Source organism: Microtus pennsylvanicus, chromosome 3 (genome assembly GCF_037038515.1).
Source record: "Microtus pennsylvanicus isolate mMicPen1 chromosome 3, mMicPen1.hap1, whole genome shotgun sequence".
Taxonomy (NCBI): Eukaryota; Metazoa; Chordata; class Mammalia; order Rodentia; family Cricetidae; genus Microtus; species Microtus pennsylvanicus.
Window position 1 is genome coordinate 34,716,051 of NC_134581.1, and position 17,411 is coordinate 34,733,461.

Sequence of the window (17,411 nt, forward strand, 5' to 3'; positions counted from 1 at the left end):
GGTGTAAATCAGCCCGACAGGGGTGCCAGGCACACACTCCTGTGAAAGCCCTTCTGTGTACACCTTCTGCTGATTAGCAGGGAGATGTCGGGCTGTGTGGGCAGAGAAAGGAGAAGGTCTACCCTTAGAATTCTTCTCAGCACGGCCCTGGGCAAGCAGTTGCACACACGTAGTAAAACCTCCTAATTGATGGTAAAACAAAGGCAACTCAGCAAAGGTTTCTGGGGTTGGACCCAACACGGCTTTTCTGCCTGTTGACAGTGGTCACTGGCATCTTGAGATCCCAGGGTTCCCTAGCAACCACTCACCATGTCTGTTCCCTACCAGCTGCTCCAAGGCTGCGGTCAGCACCAATGGCTCCCAGCGCTGACATTTTCATGCTGTCTGCTCTTGTTACACACCCCGTCCTGTACTGAGTGCCATGTTCTGCTAAATTACAACCTGAGACAAAATGTCATTGCCCGTTTTATAAGATCACGAGCAAGCCTGTATTCACCCTTAAATAAGAGCTACCTCTACCAGGATATGGGTCATCTAGCAAAGGCTACAAAAGGAGGCCATTTATGATAGATGTCCCAGGCTTGGAATTTTTTTAAGAAGTCTAAAATATCTAACATAAAAATGGATCTAAGACCTTTCCAACCCACCCCTCTCTCTGTCAGATGTGTGCTAATGGGCTATAATGCTTCAAGAAACCACTCGGGCTCCCCACTGACAAGCAGGACAAAGTGGCTTCTCACTGTCTCCACAACGTCCAGGTAAGAGCTTCCCTGCTACACGCAAAAAAAAAAAAAATACTCCTTGGGAAAATTATCACCATCAAAGCTGCTTCTGCGGCCTAAAAGGTTTTAATAAAGAGGAGACCATCTGGATCCCTCCCTCCAAACCTTTCTTTCCTCACAACCATAGGCACCTGGCTCTCCTCTTCTAGACAGGAAGCCCACCACAATTCCTGGCCCCGAGTTAGCACTTGGGCACAGCTGGTTCTGATCTCTGAGTGGCAGGAGGAAAGGATGTGTACCTACTCCTAGCTAAAGGACAGAAAGGTCAGAATCCCCGTGTATGCTGTCCCAACTGGGGAGCCTGAGGGTTAGAGACCTCAGTGCTCTAGAGCAGTGGTCCTCAGCCTTCCTGATGCTGTGCCCCGTTGGTACAGTTCCTCGGGCTGTCAGCCTTCCTAAGGCTGTGTCCCGTTGGTACAGTTCCTCATGCTGTAGGGGTCTTCTCAACTATACGATTTCATTGCTACTTCATAACTGTAATTTTACTACTGTTACGCATCCTAATATAAACCTCTGATATGCAACTTCTATGAAAGGGGTCATAACCCACAGGTTGAGAACCACTGCTCTAATGGAAGCCACCTCTGCCAGTCACTTGAAGGCTCAGCCTCTGACTTCCTTCTTACATCCCATAACCCAGATTAGCCCAATGAGTCCCTACCAGTGCCACATCATAACGTGGCTTCAGACTTTGTGAACAAGTATTTAAACTGTAGCTCTGGGTTGATCCAGTTTCCTGAGAGTGAAGGACATTCCCGTTCATTTTGTTAGAAGCTCACAGGGTCCCAGTGACTCCTGTTCTATGACTGAGCACACTTTGGGATGACTCCTGAGGGAAGTAGACTAGTCAGGGTTCTCCAGAGGAACAACAGAATTCAAACCTACCCCTCTCTTTCTCTCCTTTCCTCCTCCTTCTTCCCCTCCCCTCTCACCCTTCGCTCCACTGCATGCATGTGTAGAGAAATTTCACTCCAGAATTGACTCATTCATACTCTGTAAGCCCCGAAGGCTGTAGACTCAAGGAAGAATTCTTGTCTTGGGTGTCGGTGTTATTCTTGAAAGGTGCTCACCTGAGTGAATGAAGCCCACCCACCTTCCAGAGGGTAATCTGCCTAGCCCACCCACCTTCCAGAGGGTAATCTGCCTAGCCCACCCACCTTCCAGAGGGTAATCTGCCTAGCCCACCCACCTTCCAGAGGGTAATCTGTCTAGCCCTCACTTAAAGTATACAGATTTAAGTTTTAACTTCATCTTTTAAAAAAGTACATGTACAGAAACTCCTAGAGTAGTGTCTGTCCAAATAGCTAGAGATCATGGCCTAGTTAGGTATATGCGCAATGTTCTGCCAGCTTGTATGTCTGCCACCTTCATGCCTGGTGCCAAATGAAGTCAAAAGAGGGCATCAGATCCCCTGGAACTGGAATTAAAGATGGTGATGAGCTGCCATGTGGGTGCTGGGAATCAAACCAGGGTCTTCTGGAAGAGCACTCAATGCTCTTAACCACTGATTCATCTCTCTGATCTATTTTGTGTTTGTTGTTTGTTTGTTTTGTTTTGTCTGTTTGTTTCAACTTTCCCTTCTCTTCCTAATACAAATGTCACCATATGTTTGGATTTCCTAGAACAATTCTATGAAAAGCAAAGGTGTGGTGTGTGTGTGTGTGTGTGTGTGTGTGTGTGTGTGTAAAGAGGATGAAGAAAAGGGAGGAAGAAGAGGAGAGAGGGAAAAGGAGAATATTTCTGGTGACATTCAAAGGGGTCTCCAGCATATGTCAGCTTAGACTTTAACATAACAGCATTGCCCACCCTTTGGAATGTTTGTATTTAGAAGATTTCTCTAGCTCCCAATGTCTCAAGCAAACCGAGGAATGGGCTGAACAGTTCCCTTTCTCTGGGATCTCCATTACAGTTGAAGTCTAGATATAAGAATCACAACATGCAGGAAAGACCACCAGGCTCAACCTTGTAAACACATCAGCAGGTGCAGCAAATTTCCTCCATAGAAACCCTTTCTAGGAAAGGGAGAAAAATGCAACATAAACATCAGATCTGGGATCAGCATGAAGACAGCAGGGAAAGATCAAGAAGCCTGAATTGATAAGGGCGGCAAGAGACAAGAAGCCAGGGAGAAAGGGTGATCTCTCCTAGATAGCACCCAGATCTGGGTAGGTAGTAAATCCATGCCCTGCTCACCTCCCCATCCCTGGATCGGCCCAGCACTGGTCCTCCCTTTGCCCCCAACACCCCGTCTAGTCCTATGTGAAGCCGAGAACTGCCCAGACTTACTCTTGGTGTGGGGCGCCAGTCTTCGTCAGCAAAGTCAGCACAAAAAACATGAAAATCACAAAAACGGCGAGACCAACCCAGAATCCGATCACAATGGAATCTGCAAGACAGGGAAGGTGAAATTAGTGTTTGGCAGGATTTGAATCAGCTTAGAAACATGTCAGGATGCTGAGCTTCCTTGAGATTTCAAAGTGCACAGAATATAACAAGTCAGTCAACCATCACAATGGGGCATGAAGACAAGTCATAGGTTGGCCCAAGTTGCTGCCTTGGATTAGATTGTTTTCTTTCAGAGATATTTAAAATGAGTTGACTCTACTCCAGCTCATTCATGTTTATATTGATGCAATTCAGGTCTTGGCCACTTTCTGGAAAGGACATATAACCTAGCCTCCTGACCAATACAAAGGAGTGAATCCCTTCTACTTTCCCTGCCTTGACCCTTTTCTGCACAAGCGGCTTTATCCCAGCTCTGACGCTGAGGCTGGCCTACACTGGCAGGTTGAAAGAGCCTCTCACCATAGAACCTTTATCCGGCAACTTATGGAAACAGAAGCAAAGACCCACAGCGGAGCACTGGGCTGAGCTCCCAAAGTCCAGTTGAGGAGTGAGAATATGAGCAAAGAGGTCAAGACCATGATGGGTTCACCCACTGAAACAGTCTGCCTGAGCTAATGGGAGCTCACCAACTCCAGCCAGAGAGGGAAGGAAACAGCATAGGACCACACTAGTCCCTGTGAATGTGGGTGACAGTTGCATGGCTGGGCAGACTGCGGGGCCACTGGATTTTTCCCTACTGCTTCTACTGGCTTTTGGGGAACCTATTCTCTTTGGATGGATACCTTGCTCAGCCTAGATATAGTAGGGAGGGCCTTGGGCCTTCCCCAAAGCAATGTCTTACCCTCTCTGAGGAGTAGTAAATGGAGGTGGGGTGAGGGAGTAGGTGGAGGGGATGGGAGGAGGGGAGGGAGTGAGGAGGGGAGGGAGTGAGAACTGAGATTGGTATATAAAATGAAAAAGGATAGTTTGTTTTCTTTAAAAAAAAAAGAATTAAAAAAAAAGTGCTTCTCAGAACACTTTACCCTGCAGTCAGGAAGATATCCCGTAGGGCTGGATTTTATTACAATGGCCATCCTTGTCTCCTAATTTCTCCTATTTGAAATCCCGTTTGGGCAGGGGACACTCTATCCCTGTGTTTGTGTTAGCTCCTGGCTAAGCCTTTTTCACACCATCAATTGAACAGAAGTTTCCACCCCTCTGGCGCTGGTCAAAGTCTGCCCTGCAGGGTCCACCCTGCATAGTTAGCACTCTGTATGAAAATTAATGACTCATTTCTAGTATCTTAATTCTAGGTGCTAAAAACCCAGCAATTTCTTTAGCCCTTGCCTTTTAATCTAATGGAAATAAGGCAGAAGGTAAAGAGGGTGCGGGAGGTATCTTCAGGATGGTTCAGCAGGGCAAAGCACTTGCGGAGGAATCCTGACACTGAGCTTGTGTTCCAAACCCACGAAAGCTGCCATGAGAGAACCAAACCCACAGAGCTGTCCTCTACAGGAACACCAGGGCATGAGTGTGCGCCCACCCACACATCATACACACACACAATAATAAGTGAAAACATATAAAGCAAATCACCAAAAACATATGTACTCAAGTACAGCTGATTTGAAATTATAAATCTCAGTACACCTGGGCATGTGCTGTGATAAAATGGTGTACGGTTATCTTCAGGTCGACACATTGTATTTTTAGCAACTGCTTCACAGAAAGAGCCAACTTTAAAACTGTAACAGGCTTTCTGTTGGGCCACCAACCAGCTCCCAAATCATGATGTGGAGACTTGTTCTTAGCTCTTGTTTTAATCTGTTTCTCTTTATCTACGTTTTTGCCTCGGGACTTTCTATCTCTCATTCTGCATATCTTCCTTTCCTCTGTATCTGGGCCTGGCTTCGGGCCCCAGTGTCTCCCCCCCTTTCTCCTTCATTCCTTTGGGCCCCAGTGTCTCCCCCCCTTTCTCCTTCATTCCTTCGGGCCCCAGTGTCTCCCCCCTTTCTCCTTCATTCTGTCTTCTCTCTCATCCCTCTAACCTAGATTTCTCTGCCTACTTATTCTCTCTGCCCCACCAGGCTTGCCTATCTCTCTCCTGCCTACCTATTGGCCATTCAGCTTTGTAATAGACCAACCAGGTGCCTTAGGCAGGCAAGGTGAAAGAGCAACACACCTTTACATAACCAAACAAATGCAGCACAGACGCATGTGTAGCACATCTTTACATAGTTAATTTTCCATAATATTCCACAGCATAAACAAATGTAACACATCTTTGCCGACTTAAAGTAATATTCCACAACAAACCCTCAAACTACATGCCAGTGTCATGTTTCAGTCCTAAAGTTAGCATGTAGTCCCACTGTGAGGAGTGGCATTTACAAATATGTTTACTGATGTCACGGCCACCCTCGTCCCGCAAGGATGACGTGACACACCGGAGCTCTTCTCACTGCAGTTTATTCCAGGACCTTTATTCACTCTCTTTCTTTCTTCCTCTCCTCCCCTCTCTCTCCCTCTCTGTTGACCTCTCCTTTTTTCCTCTCTCTCTTTCCCCTCTTTCCTTGACCTCTCTCCTCTCTCCTTTTTTCCTCTCTCCCTTCTCCTCTCTCCCCATTGACCTCTCTCCCCTTCCACTCTCCTTGACCTCTCTCCTTTCTCCTCTCTCCCTCTCTCTGACCTCTCTCTCTCTCTGGGCAAACCTCTCCCAGCCCTTAAGTAGGCATGGGCTGCCAATCCCGGATTGCCAGGTGAGCACTGCCCATAGGTTCACGCATATGCAGGCAGCTGATAATCATTGCGTGATCATAGCATAGGTCAGACTTTAGCCATAGAAGTTGATTATACATCTCCATCAGTTGTGATTCCACTCAGCTCGCTACATACTGAGAAGGTCTCTCCTGAGGAGAGTGAACAGGGGTCCCTGAGAGCCAAGGAAAGAAAGAAACTAGTCTCGTGGGCTGAGCAATGTCCTGAACTATATAAAACTTGACCATGTCTCTCCTGTAACCCCCTTGTTGTTTAGTAAGCCTTCCCAGAGACCTCAAAGGAAGAGCAGAGTGACTGCCCCTGGGGTTTCCTCTCTATTAAAATGTGTATGTCAGATACTAGTCCGTCCTGGAGCATCCCTCTCTTCTACACTCAGGCCATTTTTAGACTCCCACCTTAAGGATTTAAAATGGTCAATAAAATTATATGTTTGCAAATATGGCAGACAGAAAACAAAAGTCATATAAAAAAGGCCCCATTTTACTGTATTGGTTGTTCTGGATTTTTGTTTGTGTTTGTCTGACCCAGAATTGCCATGGTGATTAAAAGCTGCTTTCCCAGGGAAGCCTCAGTATCTGGTCTCTTTGTTCAGAGCCCACAGCTGCAGCTTCCATAGGGATCAGTGGACTGGTTCGCAGCACCCTTCCACTTTCCTAAGCAGGGAGTGGGCAGAGGAGAGGGGAAGGGATGCTAGACTGACGCTACAAGCCAGGAGCTGAAACTGCCATTGCTATCTGTAGCCACCCCAAGGTACTGGGCATCCACCCTACGGTACTGGGCATCCACCCTACGGTACTGGGCATCCACCCCACGGTACTGGGCATCCACCCTACGGTACTGGGCATCCACCCTACGGTACTGGGCATCCACCCCACGGTACCCGGTATCCCTAAAACCCTCGAGTGGCCACTGCTTCTGAGGCCACACCTTCACCAGTGGCCTCTCCTCGGCTCTCCTCAGAACTCAAACTGCCTCACGCTGCCAAGTGTGAGTTTCTCTCCATGACCGCTTCACTCCTGGGGTTTTCACAGCACCTGCATCCATGGCCTCTCCTGAGCTCCTCAGCCCTTTTTCTTGATTCCTTCATGCCTTTAAAACCAGTACCATGTGGGAGACTTACAGATTATCAAGTTCAGCTGCCAACTTGGAACTCAGCCTTTGGGCCCTCGGGACCAGATTTTACCTCGAAGAAGCCAGTTTCAATCACAGCTGAGTTCTCAGCTCCAGCTCACCTTCATCCATTTCTCCAGTAAAACAAAGGTTCCGCTTCTCTAGTCCTAACTGAGATATATCTCACAAACAGCGCAATAGAGTCTGTGCTTCCCTCTGAAACCTCACAGTCCAAACTTGCGTCGTCTGCGCTGTGCACAGCATTACCTTCCGGGTTCTCAGAAGAGCTCATGGAGCTCTGAGCACTCAGCCCAAAGCTCCAAATTCCTCCTCCATAGTCAGGTACAAAGCCACAGTACTCCATTTCCCTGGTACCAACTGCTGTGCTAGCTTCCTTCCCGACTCCCCACCCCAGGATAAACACTGACCAAAACCACCCTGGGGAAGGAAGAGCTTGTCTCACCTCACAGTCCAGCAGGAGGAGTCCAGGCAGGAATTCAAGGTCAAAACCTGGATAGAAACTGAGGCAGAAGCCACGGAGGAGAAACGTTCCTTACTGACTTGGGCTTGCTCAACCAGCTTTCTTCCACAACTCAAGATCACCTGGAGGGGGTGGAACCACCCACAGTAACCTGGCCCCTCCCACATCAATCCCTAATCAAGAAAATGCCTTCAGACTTGTACAAGGGCCAAATCTGATGGCTGAGAGTCTCATCTTCTCAGGTGACTCCAGTATGTGACAACTTAACAGACACTAAGTTACACAGATGTCCACCTTCTGATGTTAGCTGTATCCTGGGGTTCAATCCCAGGACACCCCCCCCCATTTCCTATCACACCCCCTCACCAACCGCTTGGCCTTGAAAGGCATTTAAACGCCAACAACTATCAGATTTATGCCTTCTTCATCATCTCCCCCCCGTCCCCCCCGTCTTCCTGGATGTCTGGTAAGTGTCTTAATTTTACAGGTACAAAACTGAGCGCCAGTGTTCCTCTCTGACACCCGTCTCTCCCTTACTTCCTCATCCAAGTTAATGGCAATTCCATTCTGCCAATTACTCTCTCTGGTCACAAAACTTCTAAGCAACCTTACCTGATCTCTCTCTCTCTCTCTCTCTCTCTCTCTCTCTCTCTCTCTCTCTCTCTCTCTCTCTCTCTCTTTCTCTCTCTCTCTTTTGGATTTTCAAGACAGGGTTTCTCCGTAGCTTTTTTTGGTTCCTGTCCTGGAACTAGCTCTTCTAGACCAGGCTGGCCTTGAACTCACAGAGATCCACCTGCCTCTGCCTCCCGAGTGCTGGGATTAAAGGCGTGCGCCACCACCACCCGGCTTACCTGATCTCTTAAACCATGTCAAGCACTGACAAATCTGGAGAGACCCCGCATTTCTAAACATGTGAAATGCATGCACTTCTTGCCAGCTTACTTTAGCCTGCACCTTGGCACATCAATGGCTGTGGTCCTTGCTTCTAAGCTTGCTCGCTTCAACCTCAGGCACAGTAACACCAGCAGAACCTAAGGCAGAGGCTTTTCCTCTGTTTCAAAGCCTTATCTGACTCCTTAGAGAAAAGCCAATAGTCTTAGCCGGATCTCTATGCTCCACCCCCACCCCGTCCTCTTCTCCTTTACACTTGGCTTCTGCCACTCTGTATGGAATTTTACTCCCCTGGCACTGGGATGACCTCCTTTTTCCTTGCATGTTCCAGTTCATTCTGGTCTTGGAGCATTTTCTGGCCTGTTCTTCCCTCAGACACGGCTCAATCTCACAGTTCCTTCAGATCTCTCCCCTTCACCAAAGCCTTCCATGGCATGACAGAAGCCAAGCTGTGAGAGGAGGGGCGTTTGGATGTTCAGCTCACTGCTGTCTCTCCAGTGCATACCATGATTCCATTCACAATAGGTGCTCAGGAAATATGCTGCAATCACAAATGAATGATTTCCACACTGAGCAGTAACCATGCTCTTTGTAGGCTGAAGAAGGTCATCTAAGGATGCACCTGCTCTTGCAGAATGTGGTCCACGTAAAGGGAGTTGACCAAGATGGCCACTCTTGCCCACAGTATACACTTCCTCTGGAAATGGTCTGTTGTCATTCTATTTGCCAGACCAGCTTTCTGTGTCACCCAGTAAAACAGCATGTCATTAAGGGTTACTGCTTCTTTTAAATGGAAGTCCAGGAGTCAGATAGATGGCCGAGCAGTTCAGAGCACATGCTATCCTTGCTGAGGACAAGGTTTTGATTCCGAGCATCCATATGATGACTCACGATTGTCTGTAACCCCAGTCCCAGACAACCTGGTGCCCTCTTCTGGGCTCTGCAGGCACTAGGCACACATGGTGTACAGACATACATGCAGACAAAACACTAATACACGTAAAGTAAATAAAACTAATAAAATGGAAGAATGTACAGATGGTCACATTCCCAGAGTGGACATTCCTGTGGGTTTCCTGTATATCAAGGGGACAGGCACAGCTGTTTATGTTCCGTTCCCTCTCAGCCTCAAATATTGCCAGGTTCCTGTGCCAAGAGCCCTTTCCTTCGGTCAGAGTTTTCCCATAGGCGCAGCGAATGCCTGAACATTTTTGTATTTTCACGACGTTAGTGTTTAAACAAAAGAATTATCATTAATAATATGCAATGTGCCACAGCTTTGCCTTGGTTTTTAAAGGAAATTCTTTTTTCAAACAATAATCATTTCTATAACAAAAAAAAAAAGAAATGCTCAAAACAGAGCTGCACTGGTTGTCTCTGGCAACGTGCCAACAGAAATTAGAGCAGCAGGGCTACCTGTGGAGCCCCTTAGACTAAGGAAAAGAGACAGGACCAGACGGGCATAGCGCTGATGGAAAGGCTCACATGACAGGGAACATGGCGCTCCGCCAGTCTTTCCGATTTCCACAACAGACAAGTGTTCTTTCCTAAAAGTTATCCTATTAAAAACAACAGATTAAAGGACTAGCGATTTTAGGAGGGTGATTTCATACTCAGGCCACAAGACCCTTATTCATATGATTAACGACTGCATGTCCTAAGAGGTTCATGCGCTTCCCCTTCATCCCCATAAATACGAGCAGATGTCAACAGAGGAACAAGAAAAGCACTTCATTATTACTGCAAGAGTGAAAGACACATGGTTTAGCCAGTGGCTTTGCTTAAGGAAGAAAAGTAGAGATCCCTCCTTGCAGCGCAAGAGGGAATGGGTGCTGCTGGTGGGATCACTAGGATCACTGCTGCCCACAGGGAAGGGAGGGAGAGGGAGGAGGGAGGGAGGGAGGGAGGGAGGGAGGGACGGACAGAAGGAGGGACGGAGGGAAAAGATCATGCCTATGATTCTGATCTTTCACATTTCCCAATGTGCCATTTGGTCTGGATTAATTTAGAGCTTAAAATGGAGAGCTGAAGAAGGGGCTCAGCAGTTAAGAGCACGTTCTGTCCTTGCGTCAGATCCATGTTCATTTCCCAGAACCCAGATCGGGTGACTCACAACTACCTGTATCTCTAGCTGCAGGAGAACTGTGGCCTCTGAAGGAAATACACACACACACACACACACTAGATAGATAGATAGATAGATAGATAGATAGATAGATAGATAGATAGATAGATGATAGATAGATAGATAGATAGATAGATAGATAGATAGATAGATAGATAACAATGAGTTGAAAATGTTTATAGGATTTATATATACATTTCAAAACAACTGGACGTCATAGGGACAGTTACAGCATGCCCCTGAATGGTTGCCAGTGCCCTCTTACGGGACTGCATTGCTTTGTGGCAGATCACTAACCACACCAATTCCCTGAAATGCAACTGATGCCCACATCTCCACAGTATATGCGGGGAGGCTGCTCTCGTCTGTCTCTGTGAACACCGCTCTTCAGGAATCCAGCCGTCCAATGGGATTTTTAAAATGTTGTTTAATATTGATTTGTTTTTATTTTATGTGCTTTAGTGCTTAGCCTGTAAGTATGTGTGTGCCATCTTTGTACAGTGCTCATGAAGGCCAGAAGAGAGCACTGTATCCCTTCAAACTGGAGTTACAGGTGGTTGTGAGCAGCCCTGTGGGTGTTGGGAATAAAACCTGGGTCTGTCTGAAGAGCAGCCAGTGATCTAAACTGCTGAGCCATCTCTTCATCATTCTAATAGGTTTGTAAATGATACTACTGTCTATTACAAAAGAAAAGTCTTCATGCAATCATTGTAGATCCTATTTTCTTTTTTTAAAGATTTATTTATTATGGATACAACAGTCTGCCTGCATGTATGCCCACACGCCAGAAGAGGGCGCCAGATCTCATTACAGGTGGTTGTGAGCCACCATATGGTTGCTGGGAATTGAACTCAGGACCTTTGGAAGAGCAGCTGGTGCTCTTAACCAGTAAGCCATCTCTCCAGCCCCCTAGATTCTATTTCTATACACATTTTTGTTGTTGCTCTTCAAACACTGAGGCTTTGAGTGGGTAGTTTTGGGTTTTTTTAATAGTTAATGTATTCTTTTTAAAAGATTTTCCTAAGGCTAAAACACAAATCCACACTCTTCCACCAAGGGGGAGTTGTTTCAGGTTCCTTGAAAATCAGAATTACCAATGCCCCCATATCATACCATTCCAGAACAATCAGCTTTTGTGGAAGGGGTACTTGGTATTTAGAGATAGAAGGCCATTCTGTAAGAAGATAGGATATTAGGGAAAGGCAGTCACAGGGATTTCACAGGTTAACAGAAACATAAGACGGTGACCCCATGGGGCAGCACAAGACTTACATTTATGAGCCTTCAGTCCTTCAAAGGAAACTGGTCCAATCTCATAGTACTCATACTCCCAGGTGTAGTCAGAATTAGAAGCTGACTGCAGGGATGTTCTGTTAGAAGCCAACCTCTGGGCAGACATCTCCACCCTGCGCACACGGAAAAAGGCAAGTGCAGAATTCATCAGTCCATTCTCAGTTACCCCAATTGCTCTCGGAGGCACACAAGAGGGTGGGGCCAAAAGTCTCTAGGTCTTAACCACTGGGTCAGCAGCTATCTAGACCTCACAACATGTAGCCACTATTTCCTTTCATTTCCACTAGCCGAGAACATATATGAAGTCAGACAAACTGTCTTTGCGAGTGTGTGAACTGTACCGAATGCCTGGCATGCAGTCAGTGTGACGATGGAAGCGGGGAGGGAAAGGAGAGACTGTGTCAGCACCTCTGAGATTTTGCATCAGCCTCATCACCTAGACCTGTGTGCAGTAACATCAGCGTCAGGACCGAACTGCCAGCACATCTGTCTTGAGCATCTGCGGTGTAGCAATGCAGATGTACATCCAGTGCGGACACACAGCAGGGACATGGACTACAGCAACTGCACAGGGCGGGAAGATCCTCAGTCGACGCCCACACCTCACCTTTGCGTATTCCTAAAGTAGGCCGTACTTCCAGGATTCCCCAAATACCTTTGTTGTTGTTTGGGATTATTTTAAATATTTCCTTTGGGAGGTTGTTAGAATGTGTATCTGGGAAGCACACGGTCATTGCAGCTCATGTATGATTACTGTGAAGTGTCTCATGCAAGTGAGACAGCCTGCTGGGGACAGAGTCACGAGATGCATAGACCAGGACCCCACAGACAAATGGACACACAGAAGTCATTTCGGGGAATCTGGCTAAAACACCAATCCAAATCAAGATTTCTTAAGCAATCTGCACCATTGCATGTCGGTCTATAAAAGAATTTTCTCAAACTTGCCTTCTTCTGCCTGCCAGGGGCTCAGAGTCACCCACAGCTAACATTAGGATACAGCCACAGGGCTAGCCAAGCCAAATCATCACCACCATTCTGTCCCAAGGCACACACATCTCTCCCTTCATACTCCTTCCACTCTGTGAGCTGAAACCCGGAGTATCCCATGCCACAATGTCCAAAGTGTAAGGCACTGGGGCCCACAAATGCCGGCTAGTGCTAGGAATTAAGTCACTCCCCTAAAGGCAGGCAGGCAGGCAGGCAGAAACAGAGATGCCAACCCTTACGTGGGGAAGAAAGCTCGGTAAACTAAAAGAAAAGCTGAACTTTATCTAGGTTAAGGTTTCAATTACCCATCCCATGTCAGTTCAAAACCATTACATGTGCTGGTGAATCTTCTCCACTTGCCTGGATTTAGAATCACCATGGAAACACCGCTCTGGGTATATCGATGAAGATTTTTTTCAGACAGACTTAACTGAGGAGGGAAAACCAATCCAAGATGTAGGTGATGCCCGGCCATTGGTGGGGTCCCAGACTAAATAAGAAGGAGACAGAGCCGAGCCCCAGCCTGCATCTGCTTCTGCTCCCTGACTCGCGATCTTGCCGCTGTGTCTGTCCCTCTTCCGCTCTTGCTCTTGTCCGGTGTTTTCCACACCGCCAAGAGAAGTAACTGATGCCGAAAGCTGGTGCTGAAGAGCGGGGGTGGGGGGGGGAGCCTGCGTCACTACATTTTCTGGTTGCTTCTACCTCGTCTGCCCATTATAGCTTTGCGCCTTTCCGCTGACGACTCCATAGGGGGACCAGACTTTCAGGGGGCCTTCCCCACTGTTTCCTGCCTCAGGAGCTGTGTGCTGCCCTGCCTAGCCCAGGCTGCAGCTAGCCAGCCACACCGTTCCCAGTCACCATGTATGTTTACAAACAGACGTTTCAAACTTCCCAAACTGCCTCCAACAATAACTTGGTTTTTTATAACATATTTTGCAGATTTTTGTGCCTCACAACCGGCATTCTGTGTTTGGATTTTAATGTAACATTTTTATTCAAAAAATTTGTTTTCAGGAAATATGACCAACCCGCTTTTCTGCCTTTCCTCATAAGGTAATCTATATGATTCAAGGCTGATAAACACAGCTCATACAGCTCTTACTAAAAACCTAATGTGGAGGGAAAACCTTTTTTTTATCAGGTTGGCAAATTAAGTTGTTAATGCTACTATGTCTCATGATATTAACAAACAAAATAAACTGAAAAAAAACCAGTAAGAACACAAATGTCCCAAGGATGTGACAAGGTGTTTTTTAAAGGACCTCATGAGCTATGACTCTGCCCTAAGCTAAGGCTGGAGACAAAGCCAGAGAGCCCTGACTGGCTCAGGCTCCAGCCAGCCGGACCCACACTTCCCAGCCCCCAACCCAACAAAGTATGCTTACACACAGATGTTTCAAACTTTCCATTTTCCCAAAGATCTGAGTCAGTCCCATGAGGAACGTGAAAGATGAAGCAGAGCAGATATGTTCAATGACAGACAGCTGTCGTGATTGCTCACCGGAGCAATATTTACAAACACTGACCAAAAGGATTGTTTCCAACCAAAATGACCTGGGAAACTCACAGGCTGGTGATATGGGAGTCCCCTCTGTATGCTGTGATTACCATTGGTGAATAGAGAAACTGCCTTGGCCTGTTGATAGGGCATAACTTAGGTAGGTGAGGAAAACTAAACAGAATGCTGGGAGAAAGGAGGCAGAGGCAGAGAGAAGCCATGTAGCCCCACCAGAGCCAGATGAAACTTTACCCAGTAAGCCACAGCCACATGGCGATACACAGATTACTAGAAATGGGTTAAATTAAGATGTAAGAGTTAGCCAATAAGAAGCTAGAGCTAATGGGCCAAGCAGTGTTTTAAATAATACAGTTTCTGTGTGATTATTTTGGGGCTGAGTAGTGGGGAACCAACAAGCCGCCTCCTTCAACAGACTGGGATGTGTTTAAAACTGTTTAGGCTTTGTGCCCATACTGTATCTAAACGTCAAAAAAGGTTACTAATTTTGCCGGGCAGTGGTGGCGCATGCCTTTAATCCCAGCCCTCTGGAGGCAGAAACAGGCGGATCTCTGTGAGTTCAAGGCCAGCCTGGTCTACAAGAGCTAGTGCCAGGACAGGTTCTAAAAGAGAAATCTTGTCCCCCCCCCAAAAAAAAGTTATTGATTTTTATAAATGCTGGGAGCATTGAAGCCTACAGGTGTCAGCAGGAGAAAACAAACCTGAGGAGAACGTTCATCCCCTGGAACCCTGGTCCCTAATACACTGTAGCAACTATGGGAAGTTATAAACACCCACTTCTCTCCATCCCTGCAGTCCTTGGCCCTGAGTTAGGTCAGGTTCCTGATGCCTTTAAGCTATGTATTCCCCCTGTGAAATGTTACAAAAGTGAGTCATCCTCTTAGTTCCCAAAAATGTTCTTCCCTGATGTGTTAGTTCCCCAGGATGTGGGCCTCCCTGATGGCTCCCTCTAAACGGGATGCCTTCCTAGAGACACAAGGGAAACAAGAACCTCTATTTTCTCAGACACTCGAATTGGAACGTGGCTATTAAAGCAGCTCTCTCTCACACACCTGCTGCTTCTGCCATGACTACTTCTTCCCATATAACAAGGAAGATATGAAAATGTGCGGTTTGGTCAGGGAAGGCCAGGGGAGGCAGATAAAATGGTGAGTGGACAGCGTGGGCGCATTATAAGCAGGCTACTGCAACAAAAGAGAAGTCCAACATCACCCGGAGCTGGCAGGACATGGCAGCATCATCCACATGATGGTTTGACAGGCATGCAAAATGTAAGAGTCATGGAGCCTCGCACCAAAGTCCCAGGAAGCCATTCAGCTAGGCACGAGACAGCAGGGTCAGGGTCCTTGTAAAGCAGTCGTTGAGAGGCTACTGTATGAAGCAACGGAGACTCCCACGCATAGACAATGTTGAGATGCAGCGATAGAATATCTATGGCCTAAAGCCATCTAAGGCACAAAATTCAGCTGGCCCAAGAGAGAGGGTATATGTGCTATAGGCAACAGAAATGGGGAACTGGAGCTACCCACGGCTGCTGGAGCCCACCAGATGCCACCAAGAACCCCAGATGCTGGGCATGGAGCTGAAGGTTTGGTGTTTGCCTTGCTGGATTTCAGTCCTTTGGTCTAACCTTTCCTTCCTGTGTTCCTATTCCTCCTTTCTGGAGTGAGAATGTTTGTCTCACTCTTTTGTATACTGTAAAAAAGGTGACTTGGATTTGGTTTTCTAGGAGCTCATAGTTAGGAGACTGCCTTGAGTCTCACAAGACACTCTGGTCTTAGCTTCTCAACAATGTTGGAACTTTTAAGACTGGGGAAGCCCTTGAAGACAGACCCCCAGCTTTTAGGAAGCAGAGTTGGTAGAAGAGCAGTCACGGGGGCTTGTGTGTCAGTAAGCTAAGGAGATCTCGGCCTCTCTTCTCTTTTCACTTCTGGGTCACCATGAGCTAAGCAGCTTTGCTCTGCTGTGTGCTCCTCACTGAGATGCCATGTCTTCTCGGTGGCCCAAAACAACGGGCAAAGAAACCGTGTACTGAAACTCTGCGTGAGAGCCTTTCACCCTCATAAATTGATTAAGACAAAAAGCCACTGCAAAGGACATGGCACGGGCCGCACCCGCTCCTCTCACTTTGAGTTACTTTGTCTCACAATTTGTCACAGTTTGGAAACTGTACTTTTTAAACAGTCCCTCAGATACTTTATACCCTCTGCCCCCTGCACACAGGACATCCCCTATGACGTGAAGTCTCTTCACCCTCTCAGCACCTCCACCCCCTTCCTTCCAACTCATGAGTTAGCAAACCCAATGGCCCCGTTCTTACACAGCTTGCCAGAGAAGAATGCGTATATTTCTAAATGATTGAAAAAAAAAATCTAAAGAGCTATCCATAAGCAATATGAAACTCAAAAGCAAGTACCAATTTTTAAAGTTTTATTGTAACTTAGCCGTCTGCTTGTTTCCTGTTTTCTCTGGCTTCCTTGGCATTCTAACTGCAATAGAGATAGCCCCAAAGCCTACATTATTTATTTTCTGATCTTTCGTAGAAAGCATTTGCCCGCCTGTGCTACAGAGACATTAGAGATCTGGGCCTCGGCTTTCCCCCTAGATAACTAAAGATGAGGACAATACTTACTTTGCAGAGTGGCCATAAAGAACGCAATGGCGTATGGGAAATGAATAGGCGAGGGGCTAGAGAGATGGCTCAGCTGGTAAAGTGCTTGATGTGCAAGCATGAGGACCAGAGTTCAGATCTCCAGTATCCATGTAAAAAGCTCATGTCTGTAACCACTGGCATAGGGAGATAGGAGGAACCATGAGGCTTGCTGAACTAGTGAGAGCCAAGGTTTGAGACCATGTCTCAAAAATTAAGGTAGAGAACAATTGAGTAAGACATGGATGTCAACCCCTAGTCTCCACATGCACAGACATATACATATACACACACATAAACATACATAAACACACAAAGATGAATAGTGAGGTAAGATTCAAGGTATGCCTACACTGTTACTATTACCTAAGAACTTTTCTGAAAAGAAAATCCTGTTTTTATTCTTCAGACACCTTCAACTCCTTGGCCAGCAGGTTCCTATCAAACCAACCTGTGGTTAATAGATCTGG

The 17,411-nt window shown here is 46.8% G+C and overlaps 1 protein-coding gene across 6 annotated transcripts in view; it reads right to left on the reverse strand.

Moving 5' to 3' along the window:
* Window positions 1-17,411, reverse strand: part of Mrap2 (melanocortin 2 receptor accessory protein 2) — a 39,629-nt gene that overhangs the window by 7,482 nt on the left and 14,736 nt on the right. For all 6 annotated transcript variants that reach the window (XM_075965054.1, XM_075965051.1, XM_075965056.1 and 3 more), the window contains 2 exons: window positions 11,765-11,898; window positions 3,069-3,168 (listed from right to left, as the gene is read on the reverse strand). In XM_075965054.1, coding sequence (XP_075821169.1) covers window positions 3,069-3,168; window positions 11,765-11,891 — 227 coding nt within the window. In that variant the 5' untranslated portion in view covers window positions 11,892-11,898. The remainder of the gene's footprint in view (window positions 1-3,068; window positions 3,169-11,764; window positions 11,899-17,411) is intronic.